Source organism: Caretta caretta, chromosome 4, assembly GCF_965140235.1.
Source record: "Caretta caretta isolate rCarCar2 chromosome 4, rCarCar1.hap1, whole genome shotgun sequence".
NCBI classification, from domain to species: domain Eukaryota; kingdom Metazoa; phylum Chordata; order Testudines; family Cheloniidae; genus Caretta; species Caretta caretta.
In genome coordinates, this window is record NC_134209.1 from 97,905,142 (window position 1) to 97,921,806 (window position 16,665).

Sequence of the window (16,665 nt, forward strand, 5' to 3'; positions counted from 1 at the left end):
GGTTGATGTGCTCACATGGGATTTTTAGCTTATTTGGATTGCTGTTGTGTGTTGCCTCACTGATTATGCCCCAACATTTTATATACTCATTCTGTGTCCTGCTGTGGGGAGCCCTGCAGAGTATTGGCACCTGCCAAGCCTGGGGCACCTTTCTGTGTCATGTTGTGATCAGTTGGGGACACTTGTGCCATGCATATTTTTTTTTTGTTTCTATGGTCCTAGTAGGTCCTCAGAAGTGGACACAGGATCTGGGCTTTCTTGTATAATTACATATTTATGACAATATGTTTTTTATTTTATTCAAATAGGTACTGTGTGTTTATATTTCAAAATGTGTGCTAAAAAGCCTGATGGAAAACATGCAGAGTACGCTGATTCAGCAGCCATCTTTTGAAGCTTCCTGTCTCCATATTAGAGACTAATTATTACTTTCAGCCCAGTTCTGTTCCCAATGAAACCACTGGGAATTTTGCCATAACTAAGCAGGAGCAGGCTCTTTCAATTGTATTATCATAAACAAAATTGTGTTTAAACAACTTCTTTATTCTTCCGCCATTCGTTGATTGTACTCCAATCTTTAGTGTAAAAGAAAATAAAGGGGAAAATAAAGCACTCATGCTCAGAACTTTCAGGCCAATGTTTATCCCAGCTAATATTTCACAACCCAAGTTCCTGAGCTACGTTTTAGTGAATGCTGCTTTTGCACAAACCACTGTACAGTGGCAATGCTGCTCTGTAGCTGCTTCTCCATCCTCTGAGCCTGGAGTAGCCTCCCTGCCTCTTGTTCCCCCACTGGAAAGATGCTAGTGGAGATGGATAATGCATTCTTATAAAATTAGAGCTGGTGAAGCGGTCCTCAATTCTCCAGTGAGTGGTAGCCTGCAGGGATCATCCCTTGCATGGGCTCCCCAGATCCTGACCTAGCCTTTGCTCAGTGGAATAGTATTAGTTTTGCTACAGGATTACAAAGAAGAAAGCAGGATTTGCCACCAACTCAGGTGTAAAATGCCTCTTTTCATATCAGATAGAATGTTAAATGTAGATTCTTTGTTTTTACTCGAAACTGCTGTGTGTCTGGAATTTCCAGAAGGCTTCAAAAACCTTCATTCTGCTCACCACAGACCCAGCAAAGACTTTGACTAGTGATTGTAAAAGTAATGTTTATCTTCAAGCTAGTGAACCTACTGGATGACTGTTATGTTTTTTTAAATATTTTTGCAGCTTTTGAAAAGTCAAATAAGTTGTTATCCACATGTGTATCAGGTGGAGTGCCCCAGGGGTCAGTCCTGGGGCCGGTTTTGTTCAATATCTTCCTTAATGATCTGGAGGATGGTGCGGATTGCACCCTCAGCAAGTTCGTAGATGACACTAAACTGGGAGGAGAGGTAGATACGCTGGAGGGTAGGGATAGGATACAGAGGGCCCTAGACAAATTAGAGGATTGGGCCAAAAGAAATCTGATGAGGTTCAACAAGGACAAGTGCAGAGTCCTGCACTTAGGACGGAAGAATCCCATGCAGCGCTACAGACTAGGGACCGAATGGCTCGGCAGCAGTTCTGCAGAAAAGGACCTAGGGGTGACAGTGGACGAGGAAGCTGGATATGAGTCAACAGTGTGCCCTTATTGCCAAGAAGGCCAGTGGCATTTTGGGATGTATATGTAGGGGCATTGCCAGCAGATCGAGGGATGTGATCATTTCCCTCTATTCGACATTGGTGAGGCCTCATCTGGAGTACTGTGTCCAGGGTTGGGCCCCACACTACAAGAAGGATGTGGAAAAATTGGAAAAAGTCCAGCAGAGGGCAACAAAAATGATTAGGGGTCTGGAACACATGACTTATGAGGAGAGGCTGAGGGCACTGGGATTGTTTAGTCTGCGGAAGAGAAGAATGAGGGGGGATTTGATAGCTGCTTTCAGCTACCTGAAAGGGGGTTCCAAAGAGGATGGCTCTAGACTGTTTTCAGTGGTAGCAGATGACAGAACAAGGAGTAATGGTCTCAAGTTGCAGTGGGGGAGGTTTAGGTTGGATATTAGGAAAAACTTTTTCACTAGGAGGGCGGTGAAACACTGGAATGCGTTACCTAGGGAGGTGGTGGAATCTCCTTCCTTAGATATTTTTAAGGTCAGGCTTGACAAAGCCCTGGCTGGGATGATTTAATTGGGGATCGGTCCTGCTTTGAGCAGGGGGTTGGACTAGATGACCTCCTGAGGTCCTTTCCAACCTTGATATTCTATGAAAAACTTGATCTCTCATGCACTTTTGTATATTCAGAGAGTCCCTTTCACCTTACTTCCCTCTTCCATATTCTTTGCATTTAATGCTTCTAGACTTTGAGCTGAATGTTTATTTCTTCACAGTGGTTACTTCCAAAAGTGAAATATATATATATATATATATATGTTGTTGTTGTTTGTAGGATGGAATGGGGAATCTGAGAGTCACCAAAAAAGGAATTCGACTTGAAGGCATATCTGAATTTCTACTTCCATTGTATGTGAAAGAAATACATTCCCGAAAGGTAGGAGCTTGATATCTTTTGGGTTTATTTACAGCTAATTCAAATTAATTTCTTCACCCTGAAAACGTAGAATAGGATTTCTGCACCCTCTAAACTGGCATTCAATGCAGGCTTGCTTTGAGAATACCTTAGGAGAAATCACTGTAGATCACAGAAAGGCTCATGAGTGCCAAAGATGAGCTTTAATCTAAGAAGTAGATATTCACTGTTTCCTGAAACTTTCTGTTCCTGTGCTATTATTTAAAAAGTGCCATCATCCCTCATCTATGTGGGAAAACAAAATATGCACATTAAACTTCAGGAGATGGAGCTCAGCACTGTGAATGGAACATTTGATTCTTCTAATTTGATGTGAACCCAGCAATACAAGTTCTGCAAAATGCAATGAAAAGAATGAATAGTTTCATATATACTCAAGTAGCTCCACCTGAGTACCTTCTAGCTTCAGCTAGTGTAATTTTTTTCATGGGGAACAGGGAATTTTATTAAAACTGGATAATGTACACTAGGATGGAGATTTTTCAAAGCAACCCATTTGTAATATTGCTAAAAATGTAATTGTTTTATCACTTAACAGCAGGCCATTATAGAAAAAATAGTTAAATCAAGACATTATATATTCAAAAGTGCAACGCAGCTCATTTCAACTGAGTCATGCTGGGTTGTAGCTCTCCTAGATATATTAAAAATAAAAAAAATGTGCAGTACTTGAATTCTATTAAGTTCTCGCTGCTATACAAATGCTATCAGAGAGGAATGTTAAAATGTGTTTTAGTCAATGAAGTACAGAGAATTTCAATATGCATATTGAAATTATGTTGAAAGGAATGAAGAGCTATTAAAAATGTCTTTCCGCTATTAAATCTCCCTCAGAAAAGTCTTTGACCTCTACAGGCAGTAGAAACAACCATGTATGCTTGAAAATGTATCATGAGAACTACAGGCTACACGAAGCTTAAAATCTAAATTTATAAGTGGTACAGTACCTTGATATTTTTCCTTCGTGATTATATTCTTAGTGTAGTAGGGGGAGCCTGAGAAATGGGGCCTGGTGCAAGAGTCCTGTTACGAGGCCTGAGACCTGAACTGGAGTAGTAGTCAGGCCCTGTAATATAAAGCAAAGCTAGCAAAAGTCAGGCAGTGAGCAGAAGTCAGAGCCTGCCTGCCTGCAAGCTCACAGCAACTGGCAAAAACAGGGCTGATACAGCAAAAATAGACCCATTCCTAAGATGTGTGTGGCACTCAGGCAAGCACATTCCAGAGGGTGATACCAGAACACCCCGATACCAAGTATGTTACAAACACACTCTCCAAAGATGATAGGTCACACTGATTCTCCCCCTCCACCCCCAACCCTTAAAGATAAGGTCAGGATGTCAGTATGATGGATAGAGATGTTTTGATTGAACCCACTTATCAGCTAAAGGAGTGGTAACTAACTACATCAGAGGGACAATAGGCAACTTCTGGGTATCCATGTATGAAGAGAGGTCTTGGAGGGAGTGTCTTTGGCCGGCCCAGGGGGGAATGGAAAGTCCCGCCAACATCTGACAATGCTTAGTTCTTAAAATAATCAATTGAAATGGACAATTAACTGCTCTGTCTCCTTTATCTGTAAGATAAAAAAACTGGTGAAGATTTAGAGTCGTGAGTGTTTGCCTGCCAACTGAAATATCATGTAACACTTTATGAATCTGTTTCAGAGTAACAGCCGTGTTAGTCTGTATTCGCAAAAAGAAAAGGAGTACTTGTGGCACCTTAGAGACTAACCAATTTATTTGAGCATAAGCTTTCGTGAGCTACAGCTCACTTCATCGGATGCATACTGTGGAAAGCGTAGAAGATCTTTTTATACACACAAAGCATGAAAAAATACCTCCCCCCACCCCACTCTCCTGCTGGTAATAGCTTATCTAAAGTGATCACTCTCCTTACAATGACACATTGTACAATGTGTACAATGACACATTGTAAGGAGAGTGATCACTTTAGATAAGCTACTACCAGCAGGAGAGTGGGGTGGGGGGAGGTATTTTTTCATGCTTTGTGTGTATAAAAAGATCTTCTACGCTTCCCACAGTATGCATCCGATGAAGTGAGCTGTAGCTCACGAAAGCTTATGCTCAAATAAATTGGTTAGTCTCTAAGGTGCCACAAGTACTCCTTTTCTTTTTATGAATCTGTGTATATGTCAAAATAGTGATTGTGTTTTGATCACTTTATTAGATAGATAATCATCTTTGACTTTTTTCTATTCACAATCAGTTTGTTCCTTTAAGGCTTGCCTTTTGAAAAATATTCCTTATGAAAGGTTTGCTAAAAATAGGAAAAGGTAATTAATGTAACATCTATAAGCAAACCTTCAGTAACAAGGTAGCTGAATATATTTAGAAATGCAAATATCACTTGGATTTAGATCACGATACAACCAAAAGATTAAGCTCACAAAAATGACCTCTATATATTTTATTAGCCATTTCTACAAGGAATAGACATTTAAGGTCACATTCTGCCCTCTAATACATGAACATGCAACTCTGGGTAGAATTTGTCCCCTCAAATAATTTTTTTTCAAAGTGTCATGCTATGGAAAGGCACAAAGTCCCTCTCAAAATAATCTTCCTAAAAGTCTCATGTGCATCTTTGCAACTCGATGATATTTGATACACTGACTTAGCTTTAGCTTTTTTTATCATTTCCAGAAGTAACAAAGTAAATCACTAATATTCTAAGGGTGATGCTGCGGCCTAAGGTAGGAAATAGAAGATTTGTTTTAAAGGCTGCAGAATACTTAATGAACATTTTGAAATAAAGCTAAAAAAATAAATTCAAGTATTCCTAAAAGTATCCATGTCCTAACCCAGCCAATAGAAACTTTACAAGTGCAGTGTTTATGGAAGTTTTGCAAATTCCCCAAACTCTGCAATCCTTGTAACTACACTGGGGGAAACACAGCTCCTTCCAAGCGGTCACAGAATGCCAGATTAAGTATGCCATGACTGTTCCTTCCCATGTGTGATATTTGTGATTCTGTCCGTCCCAACTGCTATGTATGATAATCAGGCTTATGGGAATTATGTTACTGTATTTACCCACCAAGACCTTGCTATTGCCAAGTGCTTAAGCAAGTGTGAGTTTGCTCACACAGATAGAATTGGGAAAGGTACAGAGAAGGGCAGTAAAACTTCTTAGGATATGGAACAGCTTCCATATGAATAGAGATTAAAAGGATTCTGACTGGTCATCTTAGAAAAGAGACAGCATAAGAGAGGTCTATATAATTACGAATGGTGCGGAGAACATGAATATGGAAGTGTTATTTACTCCTTTGCATAATATGAGAAGCAGGGGTCACCCAATGAAATTTAATAGTGAGCAAGTTTAAAACAACCATAAGGAAGTACTTCTCTACACAATGCACAGTCATCCCGTGGAACTTGTTGCTAGGGGATGTTTTGAAGGCCAAAAGTATAACTGGATCCAAAAAACATTTAGATAAGTCGATGGGGCATGACTCATATCCCTTGATGGACCTAAGAGGGTCAGGGACACAATCCCATATTCTGGGTATCCCTAAATCTCTGACTATTAGAAGCTGGGTTTGGACAATGTGATGGATCACTAAATAATTGCCTGTTCTGTTCATTTCCTCTGAAGCATCTAGCACTGACTACTGTCAGAAGATAGGAGAATGGGCTAGGTGGACCATTGAGCTGACCTAGTATGGCCATTCTTATGTGAAATAATCCAGTTGAAATCAATGGGAGGCATCTTGACTGCATTGAAGTCAAAGGGAGTTCTACCATTAATTTCAATGGGGCCAATGCTGCTGCTTACATAAGCAAAGTCCTATGGAAGATTGGTGTGCCAGGAAGACTAGATAGTCTCCCAGAGGACTACTGTGAGATGAAATAGTCAAAATATAAAATGGCTGATGCTTGGTTGGAGAAAGGTAGGCCTGGGAGTAAGTCCTCTGGAAAAAATAGAAAAAAGGGAAGAGGATAGCTGTAGCTGCATTGTTTGGCAAAGGTTTGGGGCACCCGTTCAGCCACAGAGCCTATATTCTGGACCAGTACTTACTTAACACTCCCTAACACTGAAACATAATGGAGACTGATTACAGTCCTAAGGCTGTAGTAAATATTGTGGGATGTAAAAATGTGGAGTGAGTGTGAGTGAGTGTGTGTAAGATACTTCTGGAGCTGTGCTAAAGCTGGAAATGCATGGTGGTTTTTTAGTTCTTCTACTAGCTGTTGAGAAATATTTGCATTATTTTGGGACCTTCCTACCAAGCTGACCTTTCCCCTAGATATGCAGAACCATCATGCTTGATTGTCTGGGCCACAGATATAGTAAATGCCACCATTTGAAAGTAATAAATTAGGATGTATTTTTTGATGGCAGGAAGAGAGTGGAACACAATTTAAATCTGTTCAACTACATTGTATTAGGAGAGTGTTGGCCTTTTTGGGGAGTGGGATGGGGAAACAGAGACTGTGACTTCCATAACAATGGTGAACATGTGAATCTCATACACTAATTTTCTTTCTGGTATGCATAGATTTCTGACCTTTTTGCCAGCAAATGGTAATATACAGGGAAAATCAAATCACAGTTGTAGTAAACTTAGTAAAGTTAATAAAAAGGAAAACAATAAACACATTCTCACAGCGTCAAATTCCTAATGTTCTTTATAAAATAGACTTTATTTGTGTTATGTTGTAGGAAACAGTCTTGAAAATGTTCCCCAAACTTAAATTTATTAATATCTCCCATTATTGGCAATCGTTTCTGATACTTGAAAAGTAGAAGTAACTGTGATTTATAAACAATACTTGACATTTAGACTGAGATAATAGAGGTTCTGTTATCACTTATTGTCTTTCCTTCCTTTTGATTAACTTTCTATTTAAATGAGACCAGAAATCTTATCTTGTATTTTCCAGATTTAATAATATCCAGCTCCTATAATAAACTAACATCAAATTCAGATAGCGTCAGTGTGAACAGAATATTGTCTTAGGTGCTAAGTTACAGCACAAATGTAAGCAGTTGATTGGATACTCATTCCAGATCCCAGAGGGGAATTATTATTTAAACTATATATGTAAATTTCTCTGTTTCCACTTGAAATAGGCTTTGCACGTGCAAATGAAGAAAATACTTTAAGAATAGTTGTTGTGTTTTTCACCTTAGCCACCTTTTGAAAGGAACATACCTGAAATTCTGCACTTGTAAATTGTAAGGTTACTCACTTGCATCTTCCTTGTGATTTAATCCATAAGTGTCACAGCTTGCTTGGAAAAAAAAAAGATGTGTATCTGTTATATTAAGAATACAAAACATTAAAATGTGAAAAGGAGAATAAAGCAGCAGAATGAGGTTTTTAACCCCCCCCCCATTTTTTCTCCTTGGAGATAGTATAAACCCATGGTGAAATAATATTATTAATGTAAGTAATGTACATTAAGGAGTAAAAGATACAACTGAATCTGAGGACTTTACGTGCTCTTTTTTTGTTGCTGATTTATTTTCCATACTACTAAAAATGGAACCCATAAAAGGTCTGATCTACAAATATCTTCTCTTTTATCAAGTTTGCTATTTTCCCATTAAAAGCAGGTAGGCAGTGAAATTAAGTTGGTTGTTAGTACTTGAGCTGAAACAATTGATAGATCAGAAAATATTTTTGCACAACTGCTATGTTTTCCCGGCACAGAAGAGGGAAGCTGTAGAGAGGTTACGTGGGGACTGCTGCACACACCTGGGGGCACTGTAAAGCAGTGTTTCACTGTTGCTCTCCATATCTAAGGCAAGGGAGAACTGAGCTCGGGAGAGGCCAGGGAACTTCCAGTGTTGGAATCATGTCTACTAATCCACTGACCAAAACCCACTGCAGATGATTTACTTTGGTTTTGTACAAATTCTAACTCCTCTACTCTATATCTTGTAATTACTTAATTTAGAAATATTTGTATAACAGGATTCTAGGATTGCCCCTCTGTGTGTCACTCTGAAGCCTAGAATGTCTGCTGAGTCAGCGTGACGTGATGGAAACCACTACAAGGATATCTGAGAGTTCTTCTTAGTTAGAATATTACCAGATTCAGTCATCACTGGGATTCATGCTCTGTAACTGTTCATTTTTAAAGTTCCTGGTCATTTTTAGCTTTTTGTCATTTTAGGAGTTACACCCATATAACAAATGGATTTCCACCTAGCGAAAAATTAATATGAAAAGCAAATGCTAACCATTTTTTTTAAAAGCCCATTTGGAGATTTGAAATATTGATGCTAGGAATTTGGCTTTCTCAAATGTTTACCCTTAGCAAATAGTGTGGAATTAGTCTTCCTCAAGCGATGTCCTATTCTTCACCATGGTAAAGTAGTAGCACTAGTTAGTTATGCAAAGTTTTGCTTCCCAGAAATGTAAACAAAATATTCATATTTACTTTGGCTGTAGAAATTACATAACTGATAGGTGCAACTTGCCTAGGAGCCAGTGACTGAGAGGTCTGGTGCTGTCCCCTCTGATGTACCCACTCCCTGATAGAATCAGTCTTAAAAACTCATTGTAGGAACTGTGTGAGTCACAGTTCAGGGCAACTGCACTGGTCTTCCTCCACTGTAGGCTCCCAGTTCCTCAGCTGTCATGTCTCTTGGGTGGAGACTTGTCTCTCTACCATCTGACGGGTTTTTCCAGGCTGCACAGATTTCTCGCTATACTGTGAAATTCCTAGCAAGCCAGACTGCCTGACTAGCATCTGTACTTTGAAGTTGAAGGCAATGACCAGATAATTGCCCAGAGTTATGAGTTACCACTCAGCTCCTTCCAAGCAAGCACATTTATTATTAAGGTAAAAGTATTACAGAGAAAACATATTAAAAACAATAAAAGGACCTACACACCTGCTAATAAGCTTACCAGATATTACCCTCAACTCCAACAAGAGCTCTGACAGGAGTCAGTGCTTCAGATTTCTCAAAGGGGCTTCTCCTGTAGTTACAAATTCGTAACAGCCATAGCTCAGACCAAGTATGCCCATGAATAGGTTAGTCTTTTTTTTTTATACCACTTTGGCCTTTGATCTTGTGATGCTGAGAACAGGTAATCAATAGACAGTGGTCCTCTCCTCAGGGCATAGCTTCAAAAGGTTGACTTTTTGCTTTCACCTTCACCTAGAGATTCCCCGTTATTTGTCCAAAATTTCATTCTTGTCTGGCCAATTGTTCAGTATAGTCATTTGAAATTCGTAACACTTCCCAGGGTTCACATTCCATCTTTCCCCTAGAGAAGTTGCATACAGTTCTGGTCCACATTAATAGGTACATTTTGCATTTATTACAATGGCCACCAAACTTAATTCAATGAATTTTTTCATGGATATTGCCTTATCTGTCATCTTGTGGATCTTGATACCCGAAGAAAGGAAAGTTTCGGGGAAGCATGGATACAATATTCTATTCAAAACATCTAGATTTTGAAATACACATTTTTCATTTGTTTGAACTGATACCTCATTCTTAAACCCTAACTGCAACTAATCTGATCTTTTTCTTGAGTTTTAGCCTTAGAAAGTTACTTTATTTATCTAGCTAGAAGATTCTGAAAGACTGTAAGAAGTTCATTACCACAGACGAAAGTCCCTTGTGTATCAGCTCTGCTCTTGACATTTTTTTCCATAAACTTCTTTAACTGACTTAGTACTCCTGGGACTTTGTGCAATAACTTCCAGTATATGAGAGGCATTATGACTGCAGTACTGATTTAGTGAAAGAAAATGTACTGTGAACCTTTCACACAGAATCATCCTCTTCTTCTTAGATATCCTGAACTTTGGGATACTTCAAGCTGCATTATTTGTATGTTTTTCTCTTTAGGTGTAGAGAATTGTTATAATTGTATACATTATCTCCCCTAACTCTTGTCAAAATGTTTGGAAGCTATTTATTTCCAACCAATTTAACAAACATTAAAGAAATGAAATAAAATACTGCACTCTAAAAAAGCTTAACAATAAAGCTGAAAATGGGAAAAGAAAAGAGGTGAGGGATGATACTAATGGTTCCAACTCAGCTGCCTATGGCGTCTGTGACAAAACCCCATTCCGATAAGGCCAGCAGTTGTCAAACTAATTGTCAATCTTTTGAACTTATATTTTAGAGTAAAAAGATTGTAATTTTTTGTTTAATTGGTGAGAGAAGTTGTGAGATGAAATTCAGGGGGGAGTTCTACAGCCTAGGGCACATCACAGTAGTAGATTACTCCTTGCCTACTGATTGAAGTCATGATAGTGAGAATCTTAAATGGTTGCTGGTGTCTGAATACAGATATGCAAGGTCTGAAATATAGAGGGACAGATTCTCTGCCTCATTCCGGTCTAACTGAACCGTTAATATCTCCCTTGATGGAGAGTTCTAGCAGTCATTGAGCCAGGCCATGCAAAGGGGTGTCAAATAGTTACAGAGGAGCGGGGCCCAGGCTATCAAAGGCCTTGTGTTTTTGTTTTGTCTTTTACTTTACTTCTCGTTGCGGGTTGAGCCAGTGGGCTTGGACTGAAGCTGCTAGTCTGAGCTGCTGCAATTGCCACGGTGTCCACAATACTATTTTTAACATGCTAGTTCAAGCTGAGCTATCATGAATCTGTCTACCTGCTCTGGGATATACAGTTTGACTCTTGCCTCCTTGTTCTGTTTCGCTTTTTTGCTTTTCCAGTCAAATTCCTCCTCTTCCCTGTGAACCATAAAACTGGGTCTATAAACTTTCTACTATAGGAAGCAAATATGCCAATATGAATGTTTGAAGGAATATGTGGAGACCATCTTTACTGGATGGAACTTGCAGAATGGTTGGAAAAGGGTCATAAAACTGACAACGGTGTGCAAATCTACTATCAGGTGCAGAAGGATGTGGTACAATATTTTGCATCATCTCTTGGATATTTTGTTGTACTTAGGTGATTAGCTTTGAAAGTTTTAGATGAGAAATTAGACAGTTCTTGTAATGGTAATTTTGGGGGGGTTACTTGAATTGCTTGCAAGGTACATGATTAGTTGTTTGTGAGATCACTTGAAAGCTCTGAAGGCCAGTATGGCAAAGGTGACATGCTTATCAAACTGAAATCAAAATGAATTTACAGAAGGATAACAAGAATAGTATGGCAGACAGCTTTCCCAACCTTGTTGAAAGTAAAATATTTTTCTTATGTTTGATTGTACTCCAGACCTCTCCTGACTGGAACCGATATCTTAGGTATTGAGGTTTTGAAAGATGGCACAAAGGTTGTTTAGAGCTTTGTAGATTTCATTGGTATCCTCTCCAAAACAAAGGAGGATTTACAGATACGTTTCAGAGGGGTAACCTTGTTAGTCCTAATCAGCAAAAGCAAGGAGGAGTCCTTGTGGCACCTTAGAGACTAACAAATTTATTTGGGCATAAGCTTTTGTGGGCTATAACTGACTTCATCAGATACATGGAGTGAAAAATACAGTAGGCAGGTATAAATATACAGCACATGAAAAAATGGGAGTTGCCTTACCAAGTGTGGGGTCAGTGCTAACAAGGCCAATCCAATCAGGGTGGTCAGTGGCTAACAAGGCCAATCCAATCAGACCCATTCCCAACAGTTGACAAGAAGCTGTGAGTATCAACAGAGGGAAAATTATGTTTTGTAGTGACCCAGCCACTCCGTCTTTATTCAGGCCTAATTTTATTGTGTCAAGTTTGCAAATTAATTCTAGTTCTGCAGTTTTTCAGAAAGCTAAAATGAACTAAGACCCATCTAAGAACATCCACAGGGCAGGAAGAGTTAAGCAATTTGGCATTTTTATTTCTCTAGGGAACTTGAAAGCAAGACGGATAGACTGGGAGTAGTAAGATTGCTTCAGAGAAGGCTAGGACGGTCCCTTTGCAAAAGTACTTAGTGGCGATTGCACAATGGCAAGGGGCAGGGGACCCAAATTTGCATTTCAAACTGGCACAAAACTGTATTCAGCCAGCATACCTAGATCCTAAGCGCTCCCTTCAACTCACAGCACAGAGACTAGAGGGGAATAGGAAAGAGAAGTGATCAAAGGGAGTATAGCAAACAGGTCCCTAGAGAGCAGCAGCCAGGTTCGCTAACTGCCCCTTCCTGAATCCAATCTACTGCTGTATATTTAGCCAATGTAAAGAAAAGGGAGCAAGTATTGTATAATGATGTCTGGGTAAAATTTTGCATCCTGAACTAGCTGCAAGTGATGAAGGAGCCATACTGTAATCTGTTACAGAAAGGGGATTACACTAATCAAATCTTGTGATCCCATAAGCATGTGTTTCTGTTGTAAAATGTTCACAAGCATCAATAGGTGTAGCCTATACAAATTGAACTACTGAAAAAAAAATCAAAATGCATCCAACAAATAGGTGGGCTAAGAACTTTTGGCATCATTTTGACCACATCTTTTTCATGGAAATCTATCTCTGAATGATTTACCCAGCAGCAAATCTTGATCATTCAGGATCAAGGGACAAGGCTGCTCTGTTTTCAAATGTCCCATCTGTAACAGAGACTGCACCTGCTGGCTGCATAGATTCAGTGATATATAGTTCCATATCAGCAGAATCCATTCAAACAGTTTTATGAAATTGTCACCAAGAGATCCCATATGTACGTTGAACAAGAAGGGTAATATGATTGATCCTTGTAGTGCACTGCAAATCATCCCTTGGTAATTATAAGTCTTTTTCCATTATTGCCAGCTGACTCCTTCAATCCATAATATGATTAAAACCACTGGAGGGAAGTTCACGCCACACAGCAGCATCCCTTAATCTCTGAAGCAGCAATCCATGGTCAGTTGTGTCAAAAGCTGCCAAAAGGTCTGTCTGGACCAGAACAGTCAAATGACCCTCCCCTAAACTGGTTTGTTTATGGTTTAAAATAATTTTCTTGCCATTAAATGGCTTTCTGCTCTCATCATTTTTATTAATCTAGCAAGTAACCATCATCAGATGATAATTAAAATAGCATCACACACAGATCAATTGCTGATTTGCAAATAACTCATAATGGATTTAACTAATTTGAGACTTCAAGGTTTCTGAGTTAAAATATTATAGTTTGCCGAAGCTGTACTATCAGTGTAGAGGTTTATTAGTTGTAAATATACTGCAAGTGTAACACGCAACTCTCCCAAATTCCTTAATCCTGACTAGTTATTTACCACTCACCCATACAATGTTGCCTGAAGCATTAAGGAAACCCAAATTTGCACCCCTGTAATGCAGTCTCCTTGCCTGTCTTGGAGAGAGAGACTGTTTTCCTTCATTCTATAATCCATTGCTTCATATTCCATCTTTTCTGTCCAGCTAATAAGGTCAAAAGAGTGCTCTCTGTTCCTGTATCACATGCTTTCAAGAGATTGCCCTAAGAGAACATATTAGTATATAATACAATAAAAGATTATTAGAAAAAATGGTTTACAAGGCACAAAATCAAGAATCTTGATCAAATGAAATATATGTACAACATATTATTAAAATCATGCATTTTTGTACTCAGAGTTGAACACCTAATTAGGTTCAAAATCTATATTTTTATTTTAAAATAACTAGTATGCTCTTGGAGGGAGTCAGGGAAATGTTTCTTGGAAATTCAGGTTCATGTGAAAGGTGAACTTCCTTAGAGATTCCATCCACTCGAGATTTTTTCGCTCAAGCCTTGTGTTTCCCGCATGAAACGTAGTAGAAAGAATGCTGCTAGCTCACACACAAGGCAGTGTTAGTGGAGACTAGCATGCAATAGGCTCCTTCTTCCACCCATCCCACCCTACCTTACATGTATCACCCTCTTATATTCAGCTTAAAAGAGGGGATAAGATCAGATTCACTCTTTGGAAAGCTGGTTCAGAAGCTCATCTTTCGAGGGTTGGCATTTAGGCATCCTGTCCCCTTCAGCAGCTGCTCATCAGTGAGGTTATGTCTGAGTCCTCTCCCCAATTGGAGGTTTTCTTTGGAAGGGGTGGACTGAGTTCCTCCTATTCTTCCTGTGAGCAGAAGGTTGGATTTGGCATGTTCTGATTATTGTTGTTTTTTTGTGGTCAGTTGTAACATCCATATCACAAACCAAACTTCTGTGGTTTCTCCAGCCTCTAATACACAGAGAATTCATAATTTAAAGAATAAACAGGAAATGCTGGGGTATGCTTCAGCCACTTTTAGGAGTGCTTCTTGCTGATTCGTGGTATTTCTTAAGTACTATTTTCTATACCTCTGTTGTCTTTGGGCCTCATGATGGTCAATTTGAATTCTACTACTCCATGTAGCAGAAGTTTTAGAGGGAAATACTGACTCCATCCTAGGTAGGTGAAAGAGAGTATATGTTCAATTACTAGGTGGAGATCTTTCTACATTCAGAAGCTGTTTCTGGTCTTGGTGATATCAGCTGTTGCCCCTGGTGAACTTCAATATTCCTTCCACACATAAACTCATATTTTGCATAGATTCAAGTTCTTAACTGGCTTCATAGACGGTAACAGTATTTCTACTTGTAAAAGAAGTGAGACTTTTGATGACTATGACTGACAGTTAACCACATTGAAAGAGTGCATATATAATGTGACTATTTGAGGGGAAATTCTGCCCTTATATACATGTTCAAAACTCCCACTGATGTAAGTGGAAGCTGCACTTGTATGTCAGAGTAGCATTTGGCTGTCTCTCACTCTGCAGTCCAGAAGAGAACATTTCTACCGGTAATGTTGCTTTGATAAATTCAACAAATACATGATTAATTTAGTGTTCCTAGAAGTAACAAGGCTGTTAGCTTCTTAATCATTGCTTATCTTTTGGAAGGTATTTGATTACATTGTTCTTGTGATTATATTACAGTGGCATGGTTGCTGAAATTGATTGCCCCAAAAAGATTTATTACTTGGATGGGATCAAATATATTTTTTTATTAAAACTTAACTAGAACTGAAAAATATTGGCTTGTTTCCAGTCTGGGTTATCAAAAACCATTTGTAATGTAGTAGTATAATGATGATGATGTTTGTGTTATTTACCAGTTGCACACTACATGCCTAGAAGGTGTCCATAATTTTCTCTAATGTTCTGGAAGAGCTATCTTTTTATTTAGTGGGCTTTCTTCCCAAGCGCATTCTCATGTATGCATGCAGGGCGAGATTCTCTGCTCCTTCCTCTCCACCCCAGACATGCCATTTGTGCTGGGGGATCTAGGAGACTATTTTGGTGTAGGTATGAGATCTACAGGCACTGAAGATTCTTATATGCTGGGGAATTGTCAAAGGGGTGGGGGAGTGTCTAGTCCATGCTATCTTTGCATCACCTGAGCAGCACAAAGGGAATGCAGAATCCACCCTTCATTGTTTTCAGTGTAAAGTACAATGTCTATTTCTGTGACCAAATTTTACCTTCCTGTGTAGTGTGATAAAATCTAAAATGCTCCTGAATGCCTAATGTTGAAATCTACTTGCCTTTACGATTATTTGCCTAATGGTTAGAATAAAGTAGTCATTGTTTCATTGTTGCTCTCAGAATGATGGTGTTCCAATGTACTGAGAGTCCAGTGTCAGTTTATTGTCTATGAACATGACAATGTTGTCTTAATCATAAGCTTTGCCAAGGGACCAGTCACAATTGTTTTTGCTGGTTGTCTGTGTAGTGACTGCCATTCTGAAATTCAGTTGGCTGTTCTGCAGTATCTAATGGCACCTAAGGACACATTGATTTATGACGGTGTCCTTGATTTGCTTTACTTCACTGAAACCTGTATGGGGTCATCCAGTGGTAAAACTGTAATTTTGAACACATTTTTGTTTTCAAATCATCCTTTTATTATTTCATTGATTTATTGTCTATCCAAGCAGATGTCTGACTTTTAGTTTTAGGTGATAACAATGTCCCTGACTAATCATCAGTGGTTTAAATCCACCCTCTTGTACCAAGCCTGAGTAGCTGGCCTTGGCATGGGAATGATTTTTGAGAATGTGGATGTGGGGGTGAGGAGAATTCCTCTCCAAGTCGTGAAGTGCCAGCAACCTCTTTGCCTGCTACTGCCCATAGCCCTGGCTTCATCAAGGGTAAATGCTGGGTAAATTTTTAAATTGAGCAATGACATTTTCATCTATCTGATCCTTCA

General features: G+C 39.1%; 1 protein-coding gene across 3 annotated transcripts in view; it reads left to right on the plus strand.

Annotated features, from left to right (window-relative positions):
• SGCZ (sarcoglycan zeta) overlaps positions 1 to 16,665 on the plus strand; it is an 834,522-nt gene that overhangs the window by 614,119 nt on the left and 203,738 nt on the right. For all 3 annotated transcript variants that reach the window (XR_007356409.2, XM_048848187.2, XM_075127889.1), the window contains exon 3: positions 2,420 to 2,521. Coding sequence is in view for 2 of the 3 variants with exons in the window: in XM_048848187.2 (XP_048704144.1) it covers positions 2,420 to 2,521 (102 nt within the window). In the remaining variant the exon portion in view is untranslated. The remainder of the gene's footprint in view (positions 1 to 2,419; positions 2,522 to 16,665) is intronic.